General features: G+C 41.5%; 1 protein-coding gene across 1 annotated transcript in view; it reads left to right on the top strand.

Moving 5' to 3' along the window:
• Positions 1-466: 466 nt before the first annotated feature.
• The window catches only part of C6H1orf112 (chromosome 6 C1orf112 homolog), a 148,895-nt gene continuing 131,054 nt past the window's right edge, over positions 467-18,307 (top strand). Inside the window, 4 exon segments of the mRNA XM_030207309.1 lie at positions 467-657; positions 3,933-3,974; positions 7,713-7,801; positions 12,407-12,511. Of these exon segments, the coding sequence (XP_030063169.1) occupies positions 570-657; positions 3,933-3,974; positions 7,713-7,801; positions 12,407-12,511 (324 nt within the window). The 5' untranslated portion in view covers positions 467-569.

The raw sequence follows: 18,307 nt of genomic DNA, 5'->3' as shown, positions 1-18,307 counted from the left end.
CCTAATTCCTTCAAAAGGGTGGCAGTACCCTGATCCAGCTCTTATTGTGGGAGCGGGACCCGGGTCACCCGCCACAGAATAGAGCACATCAGCAAGAGAGCTCGCTGCACACTGAAAGAAGTGTGTTAGGTAGGGGGTACTGCGAGGATCCGACTTTTACCTTTTCCCAAGATTTTTGCTTAATTAACAAAATCTTGAAGGTGGGGGCTGCAGGCAAGTGGCCTGAAAATTGTGTGTATGTAGGATGGGGGGGTAATTCTTGAAGGTTCATGTAAGGTGCCAACCTCCTTCCACCTAGCCAGCTCATTCAAGCTGCTTGCATAATTCTTTTCTTTGCAGAAAAGTTAAAACCTACGTATACCATTTATCCCCCAAGCCTTCCCTTCAGCGCATGCTCACACACGAGCTAGCTAGAATGCAGGCCAGACATAGCAACAGAGTGCCAACCCTCGAGCAGGCCGGAAAGTCGATGCCGGCCGGGTGGATGACGGTGCGGTGCCCGCCGGCGCACGCTTTCGGCGTGGGTGGAAGTCAGCGGCGGCGGAAACTGAAAGCCTCCAGCATTTAGCATGTCGCAGGCTGAGCTGCTGGAGGAGATTGGCCGTTGGCCTCCGGAGCTGAGTGAGGCGGAGCTGCAGTCGGCACTGCCCCGGCTTCTCATATCCTTTCCTGTGTTTTATACCAGTGTAGAGGTGTTTCTTTTTTTTTTCCCTGTTGTTCTTCTGTCTGAACGCACCGGCCTTTGACTGCACTGAGCAACAAGTACAAGTATAAACAGCAGCTATTTACACCTTGCTGTAACTGAGCGCTGGCGAATGGCGATTACTCAACTCTGACTCCAACTCCAGTCCAAACGAGGAGGCAGCAGGGTAGCAACTTGTCGCAGGGACAGGGTCCCAGCCAGGCTCCGCCCTCTTTTTCGTGCAGGGATCCCAAGTTAGAGCTAGCCAAAGCTTCCAGGTTTTCATTCCTCTTGGTGTCCCTTGTTTGTAACCTTGCTGAATTACTTTATATAGATAGTTTAGATTGTAAACCCACTTGGACTGGGAAGTAACTTGTGCACCTGTTTGAAAGCTTCATGACAACTATAAGCCACAGATAAATACAATAAAAATAGCTTTTCATTGGTTTGGAATATTAAACGGATCTAATTTGGGTATCTTGAAAAGCGAGCAGATAAATTGCCTACTTCTAGGGAAAGGAAAGACGTCAGAGGCAAGACCTTCGTAGTTGAAAGGATGTGAGGGCACAGGCTGAGTAAAGGGTTCTTGGAAACTGAACTGTGTCAGTTGGGGGTCTTGGAGGCGTATTTTCAAAGCACTTAGACTAATCTATGGGACTTTGTATGTCTGTGTTTTTAAAATGAGTCTCTTGGAGTAGATTAAGGGGCTACTTAGACTTATAAAGTTCCATTGGTTACTATGGGGCTCATTTTCAAAGTACTTAGACTTAAGTTCCATAGTAACCTATGTAACTTGTAAGTCTAAGTGCTTTGAAAATACGCTTCCAAGTAACTTTAGAAATCAAAGTGCTTTGAAAATACACCTCTATGTAGCATTGAAGATTTGTTAGGTGTTACTTAGGTTAGAATGATCTATTAAATTCATAAATAAAGTTGTCCTGAAAAAACAAATAAAGTTGATTTTCTTATTAACAAGGTCATCGTATATTTTATTTATTTATTTATTTATTTGCTGCCACTTGTATCCCACATTTTCCCACCAATTCAGGCTCAATGTGGCTTCAACAAGGTGTATAGAACAACATTACACATTATAGGATAAAATTATAGATACAGATGGGTACATAGAGTATCATAAAATCAGATGAATGGAATAATAATTTTACAATTGTTACAAATAAGTGTGCAATAAGTAAATCATATTGGATTGGAAGTCGATTGAAAGATCAACATAACATAATGATATCAGGACAAGATATAATATTCAGTCGTGAGGATGTAATTAAGATGAACAGATAGAGGGTTTCCTAATAGTTGTGATTGGAATAATTAGGAAGTCAAATCGGTATGGGGAATCTTTATTTGTACGCCTTTATGAATAAGTAGGTCTTTAATAATTTTCGGAAGGTTGTTAGGTCGTGTGTTGTTTTTATGGCGATCAGTAATTCATTCCATAGTTGTGTGCAGGTGTATGAGAAACTGGATGTATGGACAGACTTGTGTTTAAGTCCTCTGCAGTTGGGATAATGAAGGTTTAAGCAGGTGCATGATGAACTTTTGTTGTTTCTCTCTGGTAAATCAATTAAGTCTGACATGTATGATGGGGCATCTCCATAAATGATTTTATGAACCAAGGTACATATCTTGAATGCAATATGATCTTTCAGTGGGATCCAATGCAGGCTTTCTCTAAGGGTCTGGCACTTTCATATTTCGCCTTGCCGAATATCAATCTGGCTGCGGTGTTCTGGGCTGTCAGGAGTTTCTTGATGGTTTGTGCCTTGCATCCCGCGTATAAGGAATTACAGTAGTCCAAATGGCTCAGAACCAATGATTGCACCAATGCATGAAATGTCTCTCTCGGGAAGGAAGGTCTTGCTCTTCTGAGCCTCCACATTGCATAGAACATTTTCTTTATGACATTTTTTACAGGGTGTCAGCAACAGGGAGAGTATGGTTTGATGTGTTTATGTTGGAATAGTTGATTTTATTACATTGCGATGATAATATTATTGTGTCTTTTCTGTATTCAGCTTTAGTTGGAACCCGTCTGCCCATGAGTTCATAATTTGGAAGCTGCCATTTATTTTGTCTGCAATTTCAGATAAGTCCTTTTTGAACAGAATATATATCGTCACATCATTGGCATAAATATATAGGATTTAAGGTCTTGGTTAGACAATGCTTTGGCCAAAGGTACATCATTAGATTAAGAGAATCGGTGAAAGCGGAGATCCCTGAGGCACACCACATATGACATCTCACAATAGTGAAGTAGATGATCCAAGGCTGTCGTTTGCCTCTTAATAGGCTTCTTGGTTGTTCTCACTTTGATTTGCCTATTCCCTCTGGGAGGCTTTTCATATTCCCTGAGGGTGGAGGAGTGCCTGGTGGTTAGAGCAGTGGGCTGAGGTAAGCCAAAGTTGAAACTGCATGTTCTTTGTGACTTTAGTCAAATCATTTAAGAGCCCTTTTACTAAGGCGCGACAGACACTAGAGCAGGACACACTGAGGCGTCCCGTGGTGTGTCCATCAGCTTGTGCTAATTCCATGCTGAAAAATATTTTTTATTTTTCAGTGCGGGAGGCTTGGCTATGGGTGGAATAGGTGTATCCTGTGCTAATCAGGTAGGATGAGTACATTGCCACGCTTTGCCCGACTACTGTAGAGTTAGTGTGGGAACCCTTAGCGCCAACAAAATAGATATCGGTAAGAGCTCCTATGGTAATGGCCATGTGCTAACTGGGAAATTTAACACGTGGCCATTAAATAAATATATGGAGATGCAATGTGTGGAAAACCCACTCACTGAACAGTAGCGACCGCTTTTTACTGCAGCTTGGTAAAAAGGACCCATTAATCTGCCGTTACCATAGATATGACTTATATGGAAATAATTACAGTATCTGAATTATAACTTATCTTGATCATGGATTTGGAAAAGGGACATAATTAAATACAAGTATTAGATTTCAAAATGTATACAGTTCTACAGTTTTATTAATTGCCTGTAATGTGGGGTGGAATATAGGAATAGAATTCCAAGCAATTTTAAAGCCACATTAGTGCAAAAAGTGGGAAATTTTGAGGAGAGTACAAATTAGGTTTTAGTAAAAAATTTCTGAAGACTATGAATACATTTGATGAACCTGAGCAAACGAAAATTATAATCTATATAATGCATAAATCATCTGTCTAATAGCAGTTCTATATGATATGAATAAGCTGGCAACTTAATTCTTTAACTATTTCTCTATGTATCAATGTGCTGACAACTGGCCTGAGCACATAAGTAAGTAACAGTTTAAAAACTCTGTGTACTCTGGATAGGATGCGAGAGTACATGAGAGGTGAACGTTGCTGGATATTTTTTTCCTTCTCAAATTTTAATGAAAACATTTTGAACAATTTTATTCTGGAGTGGAGGAGTGGCCTAGTGGTTAGGGTGGTGGACTTTGGTCCTGGGGATCTGAGGAACTGAGTTTGATTCCCGGCACAGGCAGCTCCTTGTGACTCTGGGCAAGTCACTTAACCTCCATTGCCCGCCGCATTGAGCCTGCCATGAGTGGGAAAGCGCGGGGTACAAATGTAATTAAAAAAACAAATATGAGTATTCAGGTGTATTTGAAATTTGTTATAAATAGACACATTTAAAACCTTTGTAATTGTAGGTTTACCGTGGGGCACTAGAGGAGAATTTTATCCCTGATTAGATTAAACTACAACTGTAGAATATTTAGAAGTACTCTTTAAGACAGTCATTAGAGTTGCGTGTAAACCAGTACTACTAACAAATGACAGTATCCATTAGTGTGTGTGTAAACCAACAGTACAAGTACAAGACCACATAGACCTGTGTTTACAAAGGCGCGCTTATAGTGTGTTAGTGTTTTTAACGCGCGTTAAATTGGTAACGCACGTGAACACTAACACACCTATAGGAATGTATTGGCATGTTAGCGTTTAACGAGCCTTAACTTTAAAGGCGCGTTAAAAATGCTAAGCTCCTTAGTAAACATACACCATAGTTCAGTGTGGTTGATAATAAAAAACAGACCAGCCATTTCCTGGGAGTTATTTTTAATTGACCTTAAAACTAAAATAAAATATTAAAATAAAAGCTTTAACCTTCAAGAAATCTTTTAAACAAGTAGGTTTTTAGCTTTTTTCTGAGATTTAGGGGTGGAGAATTTCACATCTTTGCAGTCTGGTATGAAAAAAAAAAGTTTTTTATTAGTTAATGTAAAAAATAATTATCATGGCGATCATATTTATTTTTATTCCTGGGGACCTATTAAGATATTTAATTTTTAGAGTTTTTTTTAATGCCTTCTCCTGTCCTGATGTTCATCTTAATTGTTTACAACTTTCATTCTAAAACCATGTAAAGCAGGAATATGGTTAAAATAGTTGATGGGGGGGGGGGGGGTGCTCAGGGGATTTCTAACAAGGAGCTTGCTGGGCACTGGCCAGAAAAGGGGACATCTGCAGCTGGATATTTGGCAACACTCATTGATAGCTATTTAAATTGTTACCAAGGTTGTCGGTAAGAGGTGTTGGAGGGAGGGTTTAGGAGATGGATTTTAGTACAGATACAGATACTTTGTATTCTCATGCACCCAGCCTAGAGCTGAAGTAGATGAGGAACGCAAGCTTATTTGAATAAGAAATGATGCCAAATTATTTAATTTTTTATGGCTAGCAGCTATGTTTTATCTTTCACAATGTGAACTTCTAGAATTAGGTAGACTGGATGGGCCATCCTATATAATAATTCTCACCTCCAACAGGATGTGCCTGGGACCGTGCCTGCCGGAAGTGGTCTGCTAGGCAGGCACGCACTGACCTCAGTGACATCAGTGACAGACAATTTGGCAAAGCAAAACAATCTGAGTGCTGGCCATTAGGACACAGGGTTGATAGGAGAGTTTTAAAAGACTGAAGGAACCGAAAGTGTTAAATGGGGGGAGGGGGAGTTCTGAACTACTGAAAGACATGAACATTTGGGAAAGGAAAACAATCTGAATGCTGGCCATTAGGACACAGGGTAGATAGGAGAGTTTTAAAAGACTGAAGGAAACGAAAGTGTTAAACTGGAGAAGGAGGGGGGGGAGTTGTGAATGACTGAAAGACATGCAAATTTGGGACAGGAAAACAATCTCAATGCTGGCCATTAGCACACAGGGTACATAGGAGAGTTTTAAAAGACTGAAGGAACCAAAGTGTTCGGGGGGGGGGGGGGGGGGGGGGGGGGGGGGGGGGGGGCAAGTTCTGAATGAAAGAAATGAAAATTTACGAGAGGAACACAATCTGAATGCTGGGCATTTGTACACAGGGTAGATAGGACACTTTTTTAAAAAAATGAAGGGCGTGTGAAAGTATTACATCTTGGGGGAGGGGTGAGGAGGAAAGCGGTGTGGTATCCGGATACTGGGCGTTAGGGCCACGGGGGTACATAGACTTTTGAAAGCCTTAAGGAACCCAAAGTGTGGGAAAGGGGAGGGAACGGGGTGAGGGGCATTAGGAACAGGAGAGGGGGCCCTGTCACACACTCTCATTCTCACACACACACTGTCACACAGACAGTCTCACTCTGTCACACACCCGCACATTCATTCTGGCTCTCTCTCTCAAACATACACACTCCCAGGAAAACCTTGCTAGCGCCCGTTTCATTCGTTCCAGAAACGGGCCTTTTTTACTAGTTTAGTAATATTCTTCTGTGATCTACTATAAAATGTTAATTGTGGGAAAAGGACAGCCAAGACCAAAAACTTGCTAGAGAGGAAGGATTAGAGACCAGATTATAGACAACTTAGTATTGCAAATAATGGGCACCCATTAATAATGCAGTAAGATTATACATGTTAATAATGCAGTAAGATTATACATGTTTGTATGGTGTATTGAACATCTACAGTGAAATGAGAGCAGGCATGACAAGAGAAAGTGGAGGGATTCTAGTTGCTGAATCAAAATTCCCAGTAACTGCCTTATTGTCACCCATCAAGAATTATGCACACCTTGTCTATGTTGCCTACGTCATTCAGTAATCCATTTATCTTTTGGTGAAGTTGTTCACAGGTATGTGCTCACACTTTGTACATGGCAACCCCTTTCCTTCCTCCTGTGAGGTACTGATTGAAAAGAGAGGTGAGGAAAGGGCTGCCGTGAGCACTGACTTGCCACCAGCTCGGAGTCTTGTTTTCAGTGGAAAGTTGCTGCTGACTCTTGATAAGAGGCACCTGTCATTTATCCCCTGGATTCTATATATGGCAACTAAAGTTGCATGTGCAGATCAGTGTGCATAGCCGATTTGCATGTGCAACTTAATTAACAAGCTAATCAGTGCTAATTGGCCACTAACAAGCAATTAGCAGTAATTGGCACTGATTAGAATTTACGCACGCAACTGTCTTAAGTGTATTCTGTAAAGCGGTGCGTGTAAATTCTAATGCGTGGATGACAAAAGGGGGCGTGGCCATGGAAGGGGCATGGGCATTCCTGAAATTTACGTGCACTGTTACAGAATATGTCCGATCCATGCCTAAATAAAACATGGGCATTTATACCAGGTTTTATTTGGTGTAAATGGCTACGCCTAAATTTTATTCACAGGGTAGGCCACTACTATAAACCATGCCTAACTTTAGGTGAGGATAGCACTAAGCACCTTTTTTTGACGCCATATATAGAATCTAGTTCTTATTGTAGAAACTGTACTGACTGACTTAGCAAGGGGAATATTTTGAGATTCTATAGCAGAGCAGTCTGAATCATCCCAGATTTTACTTTGTATTTCTTTAGACACAGCTGAGTTTTTGTTATTTGATCCATTCAGTAGTAAAGTTTCTTATCTGTTTAGGTATGGCTGTTTAAACTTATAATGAAAGATAAAATGACTCAATCAGCTAAAGTACAGTAATCTTGAGATTGTACACAGCTTTGCTCTCCCAGTGGTCTATGCTTATCTTTATGGCAGTTAAGGATGCGTTTTTGTTGTTGATTTTTTACTATTGTGCTTTCCTAGGAGTTCTTAGGATCCTGACACAAACAGTTTTGCCTCATATTAAATTCTCAGAGCTGGAAGAGAACTTCTTTTCGCAAGTGTTGCCCAAGGTGAGAAATTGATAATATTCAAAGGCATAGTCTCATAATCGTAATGCAGAAGTCTGTGCAAGAGTTTTTCATCAATCATATGAAGATGAATTGTAATAGTATACATAGGCGGTCGGTGGCCCAACTGTTTGGGGAGGCTAAAGGGGCGGGATTAGGGGTGGGGCCAGGGGTGGAGCTTAAATCCATAATTGTCTGATAACACACAGAAAAAATAAATAAATAAAAAAAGTCACAATACCTTTTATTAAATTTAGATATTAAATATGTATCATATGTCAAAGAATAAAGTGGTTGCTCAAAGCATATACTAACCACATTCGCTCAACTACAAAACACTATGCACAACTTTGTGCAAAAACACACTCAGAACCTTACTGTACCATAAATATTACACTGGGCAGAACCTAATACACCAATATACCACCCATACGGAAAATGCAGACCGTCAACAATATGAAACGAGGGTCATAATATCACAGTTCTCATGTAGAACCACAAAACATCCTAATTCATGTTTAATGTGGGATAAAATGCCATACATAAGTAAATAAATATAAACATTTAATGTTGAGCACCTGATTCTCAAAGTGGACATATTCCAAACACTATAATGAAAATAAAATGATCTTTTCTGCCTTTGTTGTCTGGTGACTTTGTTTTTCTGATCATGCTGGTCCAGTATCCGATTCTGCTGCTATCTGTCCTCTTAACTCCGTTTCCAGGGCTTCCTTTCCATTTATTTCTTTACTTTCTGCCTTTCTTCTTCATTTCTTGTCCTCGCTCCCCTGCCCCCCCTCCAGCCATCCATACCCACCCATTGATTCTCTCCTCTCCCCTACCCCCCCTCCAGCCATCCACACCCACCCACCCATTGATTCTCTCCTCTCCTCTCTGGTCCCGGCAGATTTTCTAACAGGAGCTGCTCATCCAATCAGAGAGCTCTATTAAATGCAGATTAACATACAGACACTCTAATGGGAATTTTTAGTCAAAAACACTAGCAAAACCCTTCGTTTTTGGATCAAAGTTCACATTTTTGATCAGAGCCATGCCCTAACATTAAGGCTGTAAACATTTCCAACAATTTTTACCCATAAATATGCAAATGAGAACCTCCCAAAAATGGACTAATTTGCATATGGCTTGAGCAAATTTGAGTACATAGCATACCAATCCCACTTCCTAGCACCTAAATTCTGCAATTAGATTTAATGCAAATACTTTTAAAACTTACTTTTAGCACTTTTAAAATTTCAGGGGTCAGTGCAAGTCTCTTTGGTGTGAACTGCTCATGTGCAGGAATTCATAATCCTAGTTAAATATCTCCCTGGCAACCCAGGACACCTCCAGCCAACCCCCCAACTCTGCTCTCCCAGCAGTAAGATAATCAAATTACAACTGATTATACACAAGGCTAGAGACTGCTTTCACTGCAGCTGCTGCTGCTATTTAAACCCCCCAGAGCAGCAGGACTGGCAGGAGAACTACTACTATGGTAGAGACTATTATAAAGAACAGAATTACAGAGCATATTCAAAAGCATGGATTAGTGAGACAAAGTCAACATGGATTTAGTGAGGGGAAATCTTGCCTCACTAATCTACTACATTTCTTTGAAGGGGTGAACAAACATGTGGATAAAGGTGAGCTGGTTGATGTATATCTGGATTTTCAGAAGGCGTTTGACAAAGTACCTCATGAAAGATTCTAGGGGAAATTAGAAAGTCATGGGATAGGAGGTAGTATTCTATTGTGGATTAAAAAACTGGTTAAAAGATAGAAAACAGAGAGTAGGGTTAAATGGTCAGTATTCTCAATGGAGAAGGGTAGTTAGTGGGGTTCCCCAGGGGTCTGTGCTGGGATCGTTGCTTTTAACATATTTATAAGTGACCTAGAGATGGGAGTAATTAGTGAGGTAATTAAATTGCTGATGACACAAAGTATTCAAAGTCGTTAAATCGCAGGAGGATTGTGAAAAATTACAAGAGGACCTTACGAGACTGGGCGTCTAAATGGCAGATGACGTTTAATGTGAGGAAGTTCAAAGTGATGCATGTGGGAAAGAGGAACTTGAATTATAGCTACGTCATGCAAGACTCCACGTTAGGAGTCACGGACCAAGAAAGGGATCTAGGTGTCGTCGATACGTTGAAACCTTCTGCTCAGTGTGCTGCTGCAGCTAAGAAAGCAAATAGAATATTAGGTATTATTAGGAAAGGAATGGAAAACAAAAATGAGGATGTTACAATGCCTTTGTGTGTTGCGACCGCACCTCGAATATTGTGTTCAATTCTGGTCGCCGTATCTCAAAAAAGTTATAGTGGAATTAGAAAAGGTGCAGAGAAGGGCGACGAAAATGATAAAGGGAATGGGACGAAAGGCTAAAGCGGCTAGGGCTCTTCAGCTTGGAGAAAAGGCGGCTGAGGGGAGATATGATAGAGGTCTATAAAATAATGAGTGGAATGGAACGGGTAGATGTGAAGCGTCTGTTTACGCTTTCCAAATACTAGGACTAGGGGGCATGTGATGAAGCTACAATGTAGTAAATTTAAAACAAATCAGAGAAAATTTTTCTTCACTCAATGTGTAATTAAACTCTGGAATTTGTTGCCAGAGAATGTGGTAAAGGCGGTTAGCTTAGCGGAGTTTAAAAAAGGTTTGGACTGCTTCGTAAAGAAAAAGTCCATAGACCATTATTAAATGGACTTGGGGAAAATCCACTATTTCTGGGATAAGTAGTATAGAATGTTTTGTACTTTTTTGGAATCTTGCCAGGTATTTGTGACCTGTATTGGCCACTGTTGGAAACCAGAGTCTGGGCTTGATGGACCTTTGGTCTTTCCCAGTATGGCAATGCTTATGTACTTAGGGTCATTTTGGCCATACACTACTTCAGAATCTATTTGGGGTCCCCTTAGGCCCAGACTGCTTTCCATTAAAAATAAAGTTATTACATATTCCAATTTCTACTGTTCCTACTGTACTATTAGTCTCTGCCTTTGGCAGGTGCTTTTCTTATTTGAAAGTAGTATATAGTGAGGGAGTCCCAGATGTAGAACTATGGTATCCTGAAATCTTCTGTCCAGTGTGTTGCGGCGGCCAAAAAGCAAGCAGGATGCTAAGTATTATTTGGAAAGGGGTGGAAAATAAGACCAAGAATTTTATAATGCCTTTGCATTGCTCAATGATGTGACCTCACCTGGAATATTTCATTCCATTCTGGTCGCCGTATCTTAAAAAAGATATAGCGAAATTAGAAAAGGTTCAAAGAAGAGCGACCAAAATGATAAAGGGGATGGACCTCCTCTCTTAAGAGGAAACGCTAAAGAGGCTAGGGATCTTCAGCTTAGAAAAAAGATAGTTGAGGGAGATATGGAGGCATATTTTCAAAGCACTTAGCCTTCCAAAGTTCTATAGGTTTCTATGGATCTTTGGAAGGCTAAGTGCTTTAAAAATATGCCTCATGGTCTACAAATCCTGAGTGGTGTAGAATGAGTAGAAGTGAATCAATTTTTTTCATAAGTACTCTTTCAAAAGTACAAAGACTAGAGGACACTCAAATGTAGTTACATGGAAATACGTTTAAAACAAATGGGAGGAAAAGTCCATAGTCTTCTATTGAGATAGACATGGGGGAAGCTACTGCTTGCCCTGGATTGGTAGCATGAAATGTTGCTGCTATTTGGGTTTCTGCCATATACTTGTTATCTGGATTGGCCACTGTTGGAAACAGGATAGTGGGCTAGATGGACCATTGGTCTGACTCTGTATGGCTATTCTTATGTTCTTATGCTTCTCTTTGGAAAAAGCAAAGCTACTTACCTGTACCAGGTGTTTTCCCAGGACAGCAGGATACATAGCCTTACTTATACTTCCACCTCCTCTAAGAGTTGTGTTCTATAAGCTGTCTATACAGATGGCAAGGTCTTACTTGACAGCGGTAGGTGGGAAGGTCCCCCCCATGCGTGGTGCAATGGATTCAAAATTTTTGCTGGAAACAAGCCGGAGAGCGTTCTGTGTGGGCTCTGTTGGATGACATCACCCAGATGCAGTTGGCGTTCCTAGCGTCGACGACATTCGGGGCGGATCGCCGATGCACCCCCCCCCCCCCCCCGGCGAAATGACCCTCCCCCGGGGGCACGCCGCCAGGGGGGGGGGGGGGCCGCGGGGCGCGCCTGTCGGCTGCGGGTTGGAATCGCTATGCTAAATTCTCTCGTTCGCTGCAGCTCCCTCCCTCTGCCCCGGAACAGGAGATGTAAGGCTACATATCCTGTTGTTCTTGGAGAACACTTGCTAAGGATAAGAAACTGCTCTCTTGGTTGTCCAGAGTAACCTAACCTAATCGCTAATCTCAGTACCATGTTTAATGCAGTGCCATATTTAATTTTTGAAAAAACTTTCAAAGATATATATTAATGACTTCTTCACTGTACAATTTCCATAGTTTGATCACTCTTTCAGGAAACCACTGTTATATTTTCATTTATAGGTTTCCCTTTTGATAGATTTAAATCTTTGATCCACATCACAAGGCGTTGATAGTGTGTTTGCTTTCAGCAAGGGCATTTCTCCTAAAGTCCCCTTAATTTCTGTTTTCTTTGGCAGGCTATAAAACTGTTTGATGATTTGATGCATGAGTTATCTAGTCAGGCAACAAGACTTAGCAGCCAGAACCTGGAGCTACAAGCAACACTAAGGAATATTCTACAGGTATTGTACCTGCCATGAAATTACCATTCCTTGTAAAGGAACATAATTGTGAAACGATAAAGCTCAGAAAATTCTACACCTATAGATTTATATAGTCATTAGCAGGGCTTTATTTTGGGGGGGAGAAGTCTGGAATTAAGTTCTGCCACTTCTTTTTAGACTCCAGAGCAGCAGAGGTGTTCTGCTCGCACCAGCAGTTTGGCATGAAAATGTTGACTTAAGCTAGTATTCTGTAACAGCCATGATAGAATTTCCTCTTAGCACACATCATCCTGGCACCTTTACTGAATTTCCCTCTTAGTGTAGCAAAGGGGATTGCAGCCAGAGATGCTGTTAGTTTTACTTACAGGTCTCTTATCTTGCTTAGAATTGTCCCACAGGAGACTGATTGGCATTCCACTGGATGTCTATGTTCCATGCATGTTTTTACATTAAAATAAATATTTGAGAATATTGTTGAATGTGAAGTTTATAGGTATAGTTAATAAATTGTATCTGTAGACTGTAAAAAAATGCTTCCTAATGGTTGGAGCAGACATTTGCTCAGCTTTGCTTTGAAGGCACCTCATTGAAACATACATAGAAATTATGGCAGATAAAGACCGTATGACCTATTCAGTCTGCCCATTTGTGCCATCTACTATCCCTGCCACTCCCTGAGAGTTCCCTTGTGCTTATCCCCTGAATTTTTATGTTAGGTGTAATCTTGTCAACACCCATCTCCACTGGGAGGCCATTCCAGAAATCCACCACCGTTTCCAAAAAGAAGTATTTCTTTAGATTACTCCTGAGTTTGTTTATTATTTTAATTTTTTTTTTTTTTTAAATTTTTGCTTGCACCTTTTTCGGTAGTAGCTCAAAGTGAGTTACGTTCAAGTACACTATCAGGCTTATTTTCGGGAGATGGGTGTCCTTCTCCCAGGGTTGCCCAAATTGGCATAATCGAAAGCTGATTTTGGGCATCCTCAACTGCTTTCCGTCGCGTGGGACGACCCAAAGTTCACGGGGGCGTGTCCGGCACTGTAGCGAAGGCGGGACTGGGGCGTGATTAAGAGATGGGTGTCTTCGGCCGATAATGGAAAAAAGAAGGGCGTCCCTGACAAGCATTTGGCCGAATTTTACTTGGTCCATTTTTTCTTGCTGTCAAGCCTCAAAAAGGTGCCCGAACTGACCAGATGACCACCGGAGGGAATGGGGGATGACCTCCCCTTACTCACCCAGTGGTCACCAACGCCCTCCCACCCTAAAAAAAAAACTTTATAAATGTTTTTTGCTAGCCTCAAATGTCATACCCAGCCCATGACAGCAGTATGCAGGTCCCTGGAGCAGTTTTAGTGGGTGCAGTGCACTTCAGCCTAGCGGACCTAGGCCCATCCCCCCTACCTGTTACATTTTGGTGGTAAATGTGAGCCCTCCAAAACCTACCCGAAACCCCACTGTACCCACATGTAGGGGTGCCCCCTTTCACCCCTTAGGGCTATGGTAGTGGTGTACAGTTGTGGGGAGTGGGTTTGGGGGGCTCAGCACCCAAGGTAAGGGAGCTGTGCACCTGGGAGCAATTTGTGAAGCGCACTGCAGTGCCCCCTAGGATGCCTGGTTGGTGTCCTGGCATGTGAGGGGGACCAGTGCACTACGAATTCTGGCTCCTCCCACAAACAAAGGGCTTGTATTTGGTCGTTTTTGAGATGGGCGTCCTCGGTTTCCATTATGGCCGAAAACTGGGGGCCAGCATCTCTAAGGTCAACCATCTTTAAGGTTGACCTAAATGTTGAGATTTGGGCATCCCTGACTGTATTATTGAAACGAAAGATGGACGCCCATCTTGTTTCGATAATACGAGTTTCCCCGCCCCTTTGCGGGGCTGTCTGCGAGGACGCCCTCATGAAAACTTGGGCGCCCCATTCGATTATGCCCCTCTATGTATTTCCCTGTTCCTGGTGGGCTCACAATCCAAGTTTGTATCTGAATCAACAGTGTTACGGTGGGGTCTTTTACTAAAGATTAGCTCGAGTTATCTGCAGCAGGGCCCATTTTATTCCATAGGCCCCTGCTGCAGATAATGAGCTAATCTTTAGTAAAAGACCCCCTAAGTTACTTGCCCAAGGTCACAAGGAGCAGCAGTGGGATTTTGAACCTGACACCTCTGGATATCAAGACTGGTGCTCTAACCACTAGGTCACCCCTTTTACTTTCTTTTATACCCTTTCATTCAAGAGTTAAGAGACTCGCTTCCTGTGCATTTTATGCCACAGAGGTATTTAAGTTTCTCTATCATATCTCACCTCTCCCGCCTTTTTTCCATAGTATATGAGATCTTTGTCTGTCACCATGCACTTTATGACAAAGAACCACTGACCATTTTAGTAGCAGCCCTCTGCACCAACCTCCATTCTATGTATATCTTTTTGAAGATATGGTCTCCAGAATTGTGCAGAATACTCTAAATCAGTGTTTCCGAAGTTGGTCCTGGAGTACCCCCTTGTCTGTCAGGTTTTCAGGATATCCACAATATGTATGAGATTGATTTGCCTCATACATATTCATTGTGGATATCCTGAAAACATGATCAGCAAGGAGGTACTCCAGGAATGACTTGGGAATCACTGCTTTAAATGAGGTCAATGTCCTCACCAGAGTCTTATACAGAGGCACTGCCACCTCCTTTTCTTGCTCACCATTCCTCTCCCTATGCACCCAAAATTTCTTTCTGGCCTTTGTTGGCACCTTTTTTGCCTGTTTGGTCACCTTAAGATCATCACATAGGATTGCATAAGTACTTCATCCCCTGTACTGTACAGTTCTCTCAGGTTTTTGTAGCCAAAATGCATGACCCCTTCGTTTTTTAACATTAACTCTTATCTGCTAAATACTAGACCAAGCTTCGCTAGATCCCTTCTCATGCTATCCACACCATCAGATGTGTCTACCCTATTGAAGATTTTGGTATTGTCCACAAAGAGGCATAACTTACAAGAGAGCCCTTCTGTAGTGTTGCTTACAAAAATGTTAAAAAGAGCTGGACCAGGAGCTGATCTTTATGGCATACCACTGATATATGCTTCAATTTCCACATGGAAATTAAGGCACCATAATTATATAGAATCCTGGGATTAATGCCACTCCTTCTCCCTTTCTTCCTGAATATATTATAACCCGGTATAAACTATATCCCATTCATGCCACCACTACTGTGTTTATGTAAGGGTGATGCTGCAATCTGGTCAGGATGTGCGGTAGCAGTGCAGGTTAAGAGAATCCATCAAATTCACTTTACTTGGGATCTGAGGGTAAAATATGAATCAATGTCAAGGTTGAGCAGCTAGTGTATTGCAACACTGCTTCAAATTTAGTGTTTTGAATAATTTGTCGGTTGTCAAGCACTTGGCATGGCAAATCACTATTTTTATTTATAGAGTTCTTTCTTGAACAATATGCTAAAACCAAATAGGTACAGTTCTACAATTATTAGCATAAAAATAAGAACATTAGCATATTAGAGGCATAAAGTTGCCAACTACCACTCCAAAAGTTAGCAAAGAAACAAAGAGTAACAGCAAAGAAACTAGGAGAGGCTTCTCCAAAACCCTAAATAGTAAATACTTTTTAAAAATCCCCACCATTTTAAAACACAACCCCCCGAAAAAGATCCAAGATGGCATTTGGAGTGGACACACGCTTTAGGAGCTCCTGAGCTTTAACAGTTTTGCCTGGCTATCGGCGCACTCCCCATCAGATATGGGAAGAGGAAAGGGAAAACCGGAGCCCCTGCCTCCTCGGGCCCGGTTGGGAACCCTACCGTTTGCCATACTACCCTCGAAGCATTTGGAGTCCAGGCGTCGGTAAAGCCAATGATTGCTACGGCAGGAAACGCAATACTAGCAGCGAACTGTAGCATCGAGGGAGTGACGTTAAGTTCTCCCTCCGGTATGACCCCGCCGCGACCTGGAAGTATTAGCGAAAAGGAAAGTGCTTCGTTATTGGAGACACCCGAAGTTGGTTACGATCTCCAGACGATCAGAGGAGGCCCCATCGCTACGTACTCCCCGGGAGTAACATCAGAGGGGGGAGCGATGGTATTACCGAACCCCCCATTGCCCCGGAGAACTACTTCTGGAGAACACGTCGGCCCGGTAAGACAAGAGAAAGTCACGTTGGACATACTCTGGGGCGCTATACAGGGGGTAAATTCTTCTCTGCTACAAATTTCAGAGTCTCTGCGGAGAGACACAGTTGAATTAAAAATAATTTTTTATTAGTGTCTAACAAGATGGAGGCACAGCAAAAAGAAATTGGAACTATAGGAACTGAAATGAAGTCGGTAAAAGAAGTGGTAACCTCAGTAATAAAAGAAAAAAACGCACATGCTCGAAAGATGGAGAACTTAGAAAATCAGCTTAAGAGGAATAATTTAAGACTTTTAAATTTTCCGAGATCTTCTTTTATTTCTTCTTTGGAGCTATTTAAAAAATATATATCTGAAATATTGGGACTACCGAGTGAGAATCACCCTCCGGTGACAAAACTTTATTACTTAAAAGGATCCTATAAAAATAAAGAAGAGTTGCCAAAAGAAAATTTGAATTTAACAGAAATGTTAGAAACATCAGTGGAAAAGGAACGGGCTACTCTGTTGGTGACCTTTGCCCTTGAATTGGACAAAATTAATATTTTACGTTTATTTTTTAAACATGTGAATGATGTTTTGTTGGGAGAGAAAATAAATGTATTTCCTGATTTGGCTAAGGAAACTTTGGTTAGAAGGAAGGAACTAATGACGTTTTAAGTCAAGAGTTCTGGCTTTAGGAGCCACCTTCTTTATCAAGTTTCCTTGTTAAATGTATTATATTACTTGGATCAAACACATATCTCTTTTTTGACCCCAAGAAACCAAAAGATTTTGTTGAAAGCAGAGAACGAATGAAAGAGCTCCCTGGGTTTGTCTCAGTGGATAATGCTACAGTCTGAATGCAATGTTGGTGGACCTTCCGCTCCGGGTCTTTATTAAAATGAAAAATTTATTTTTGTCTTTTATTTTTCCTCTTTTTCCTTATATAATGTTTCCTAGCATTGGAGCCGACTCTGTGGGTGCTGTGGGTGCTTGAGCACCCCCAATATTGAGAAAATCCCTTGTATATGTCCAGGGAGGGGTCATTTCCATTGGGCTTAGCACCCCCAATAATTTTGAAAAGTTGGCTCCTATGTTTCCTAGTTCTTGGATCCTTAAATTGTGGATAAAAGTAAGACTATAATTACCTTCAGTGTGTATTAATGGTTGTGGAACTAAGTATGTAGGTTTTCCGACATTTATTGATTATATGAATGTAAAATGAAAAATTTAATTAAGAGAATTAAACATAAACACAAACCCCCCAAAGGATAGAGACTTCTGTACATTCTAATACCAACTCATCCCCCATGGCAAATCACTTTTTTATGTAGAAACAGTATTTTCTGTAATACATAATTTATCATCTCTCTAAAGCAGTGGTCTTCAAATCAAGGCCCAGAGGCCAACGGTGGCCCCCATTGTCTTTCTGGATTTATTTTTCTGCTACTTTACCTCTTTACCCAGGCTCAGGACAGAAAGGGGAAAATGGATGGGAGAAGAGCCACATGCTTGAAGGACAAGGCATTTCTCAATAGACAAAAGAGAATGCATTTGGAAATGCACACAACCTTAAGGCTTCCCCAGTGAAGTTTGAAGGTGAACTGGTGGGGATGAATGTCATTGACACACACACTGAGTATCATGACCCCACATGGGAAGATATTTGGCAGCTCTCCTTTGGCTCATTA

The sequence above is a fragment of the Microcaecilia unicolor genome, chromosome 6 (assembly GCF_901765095.1).
Source record: "Microcaecilia unicolor chromosome 6, aMicUni1.1, whole genome shotgun sequence".
Taxonomy (NCBI): Eukaryota; Metazoa; Chordata; class Amphibia; order Gymnophiona; family Siphonopidae; genus Microcaecilia; species Microcaecilia unicolor.
Note: the sequence above shows the minus strand (reverse complement) of the source record. Positions and strands in the feature narration are given on the sequence as shown.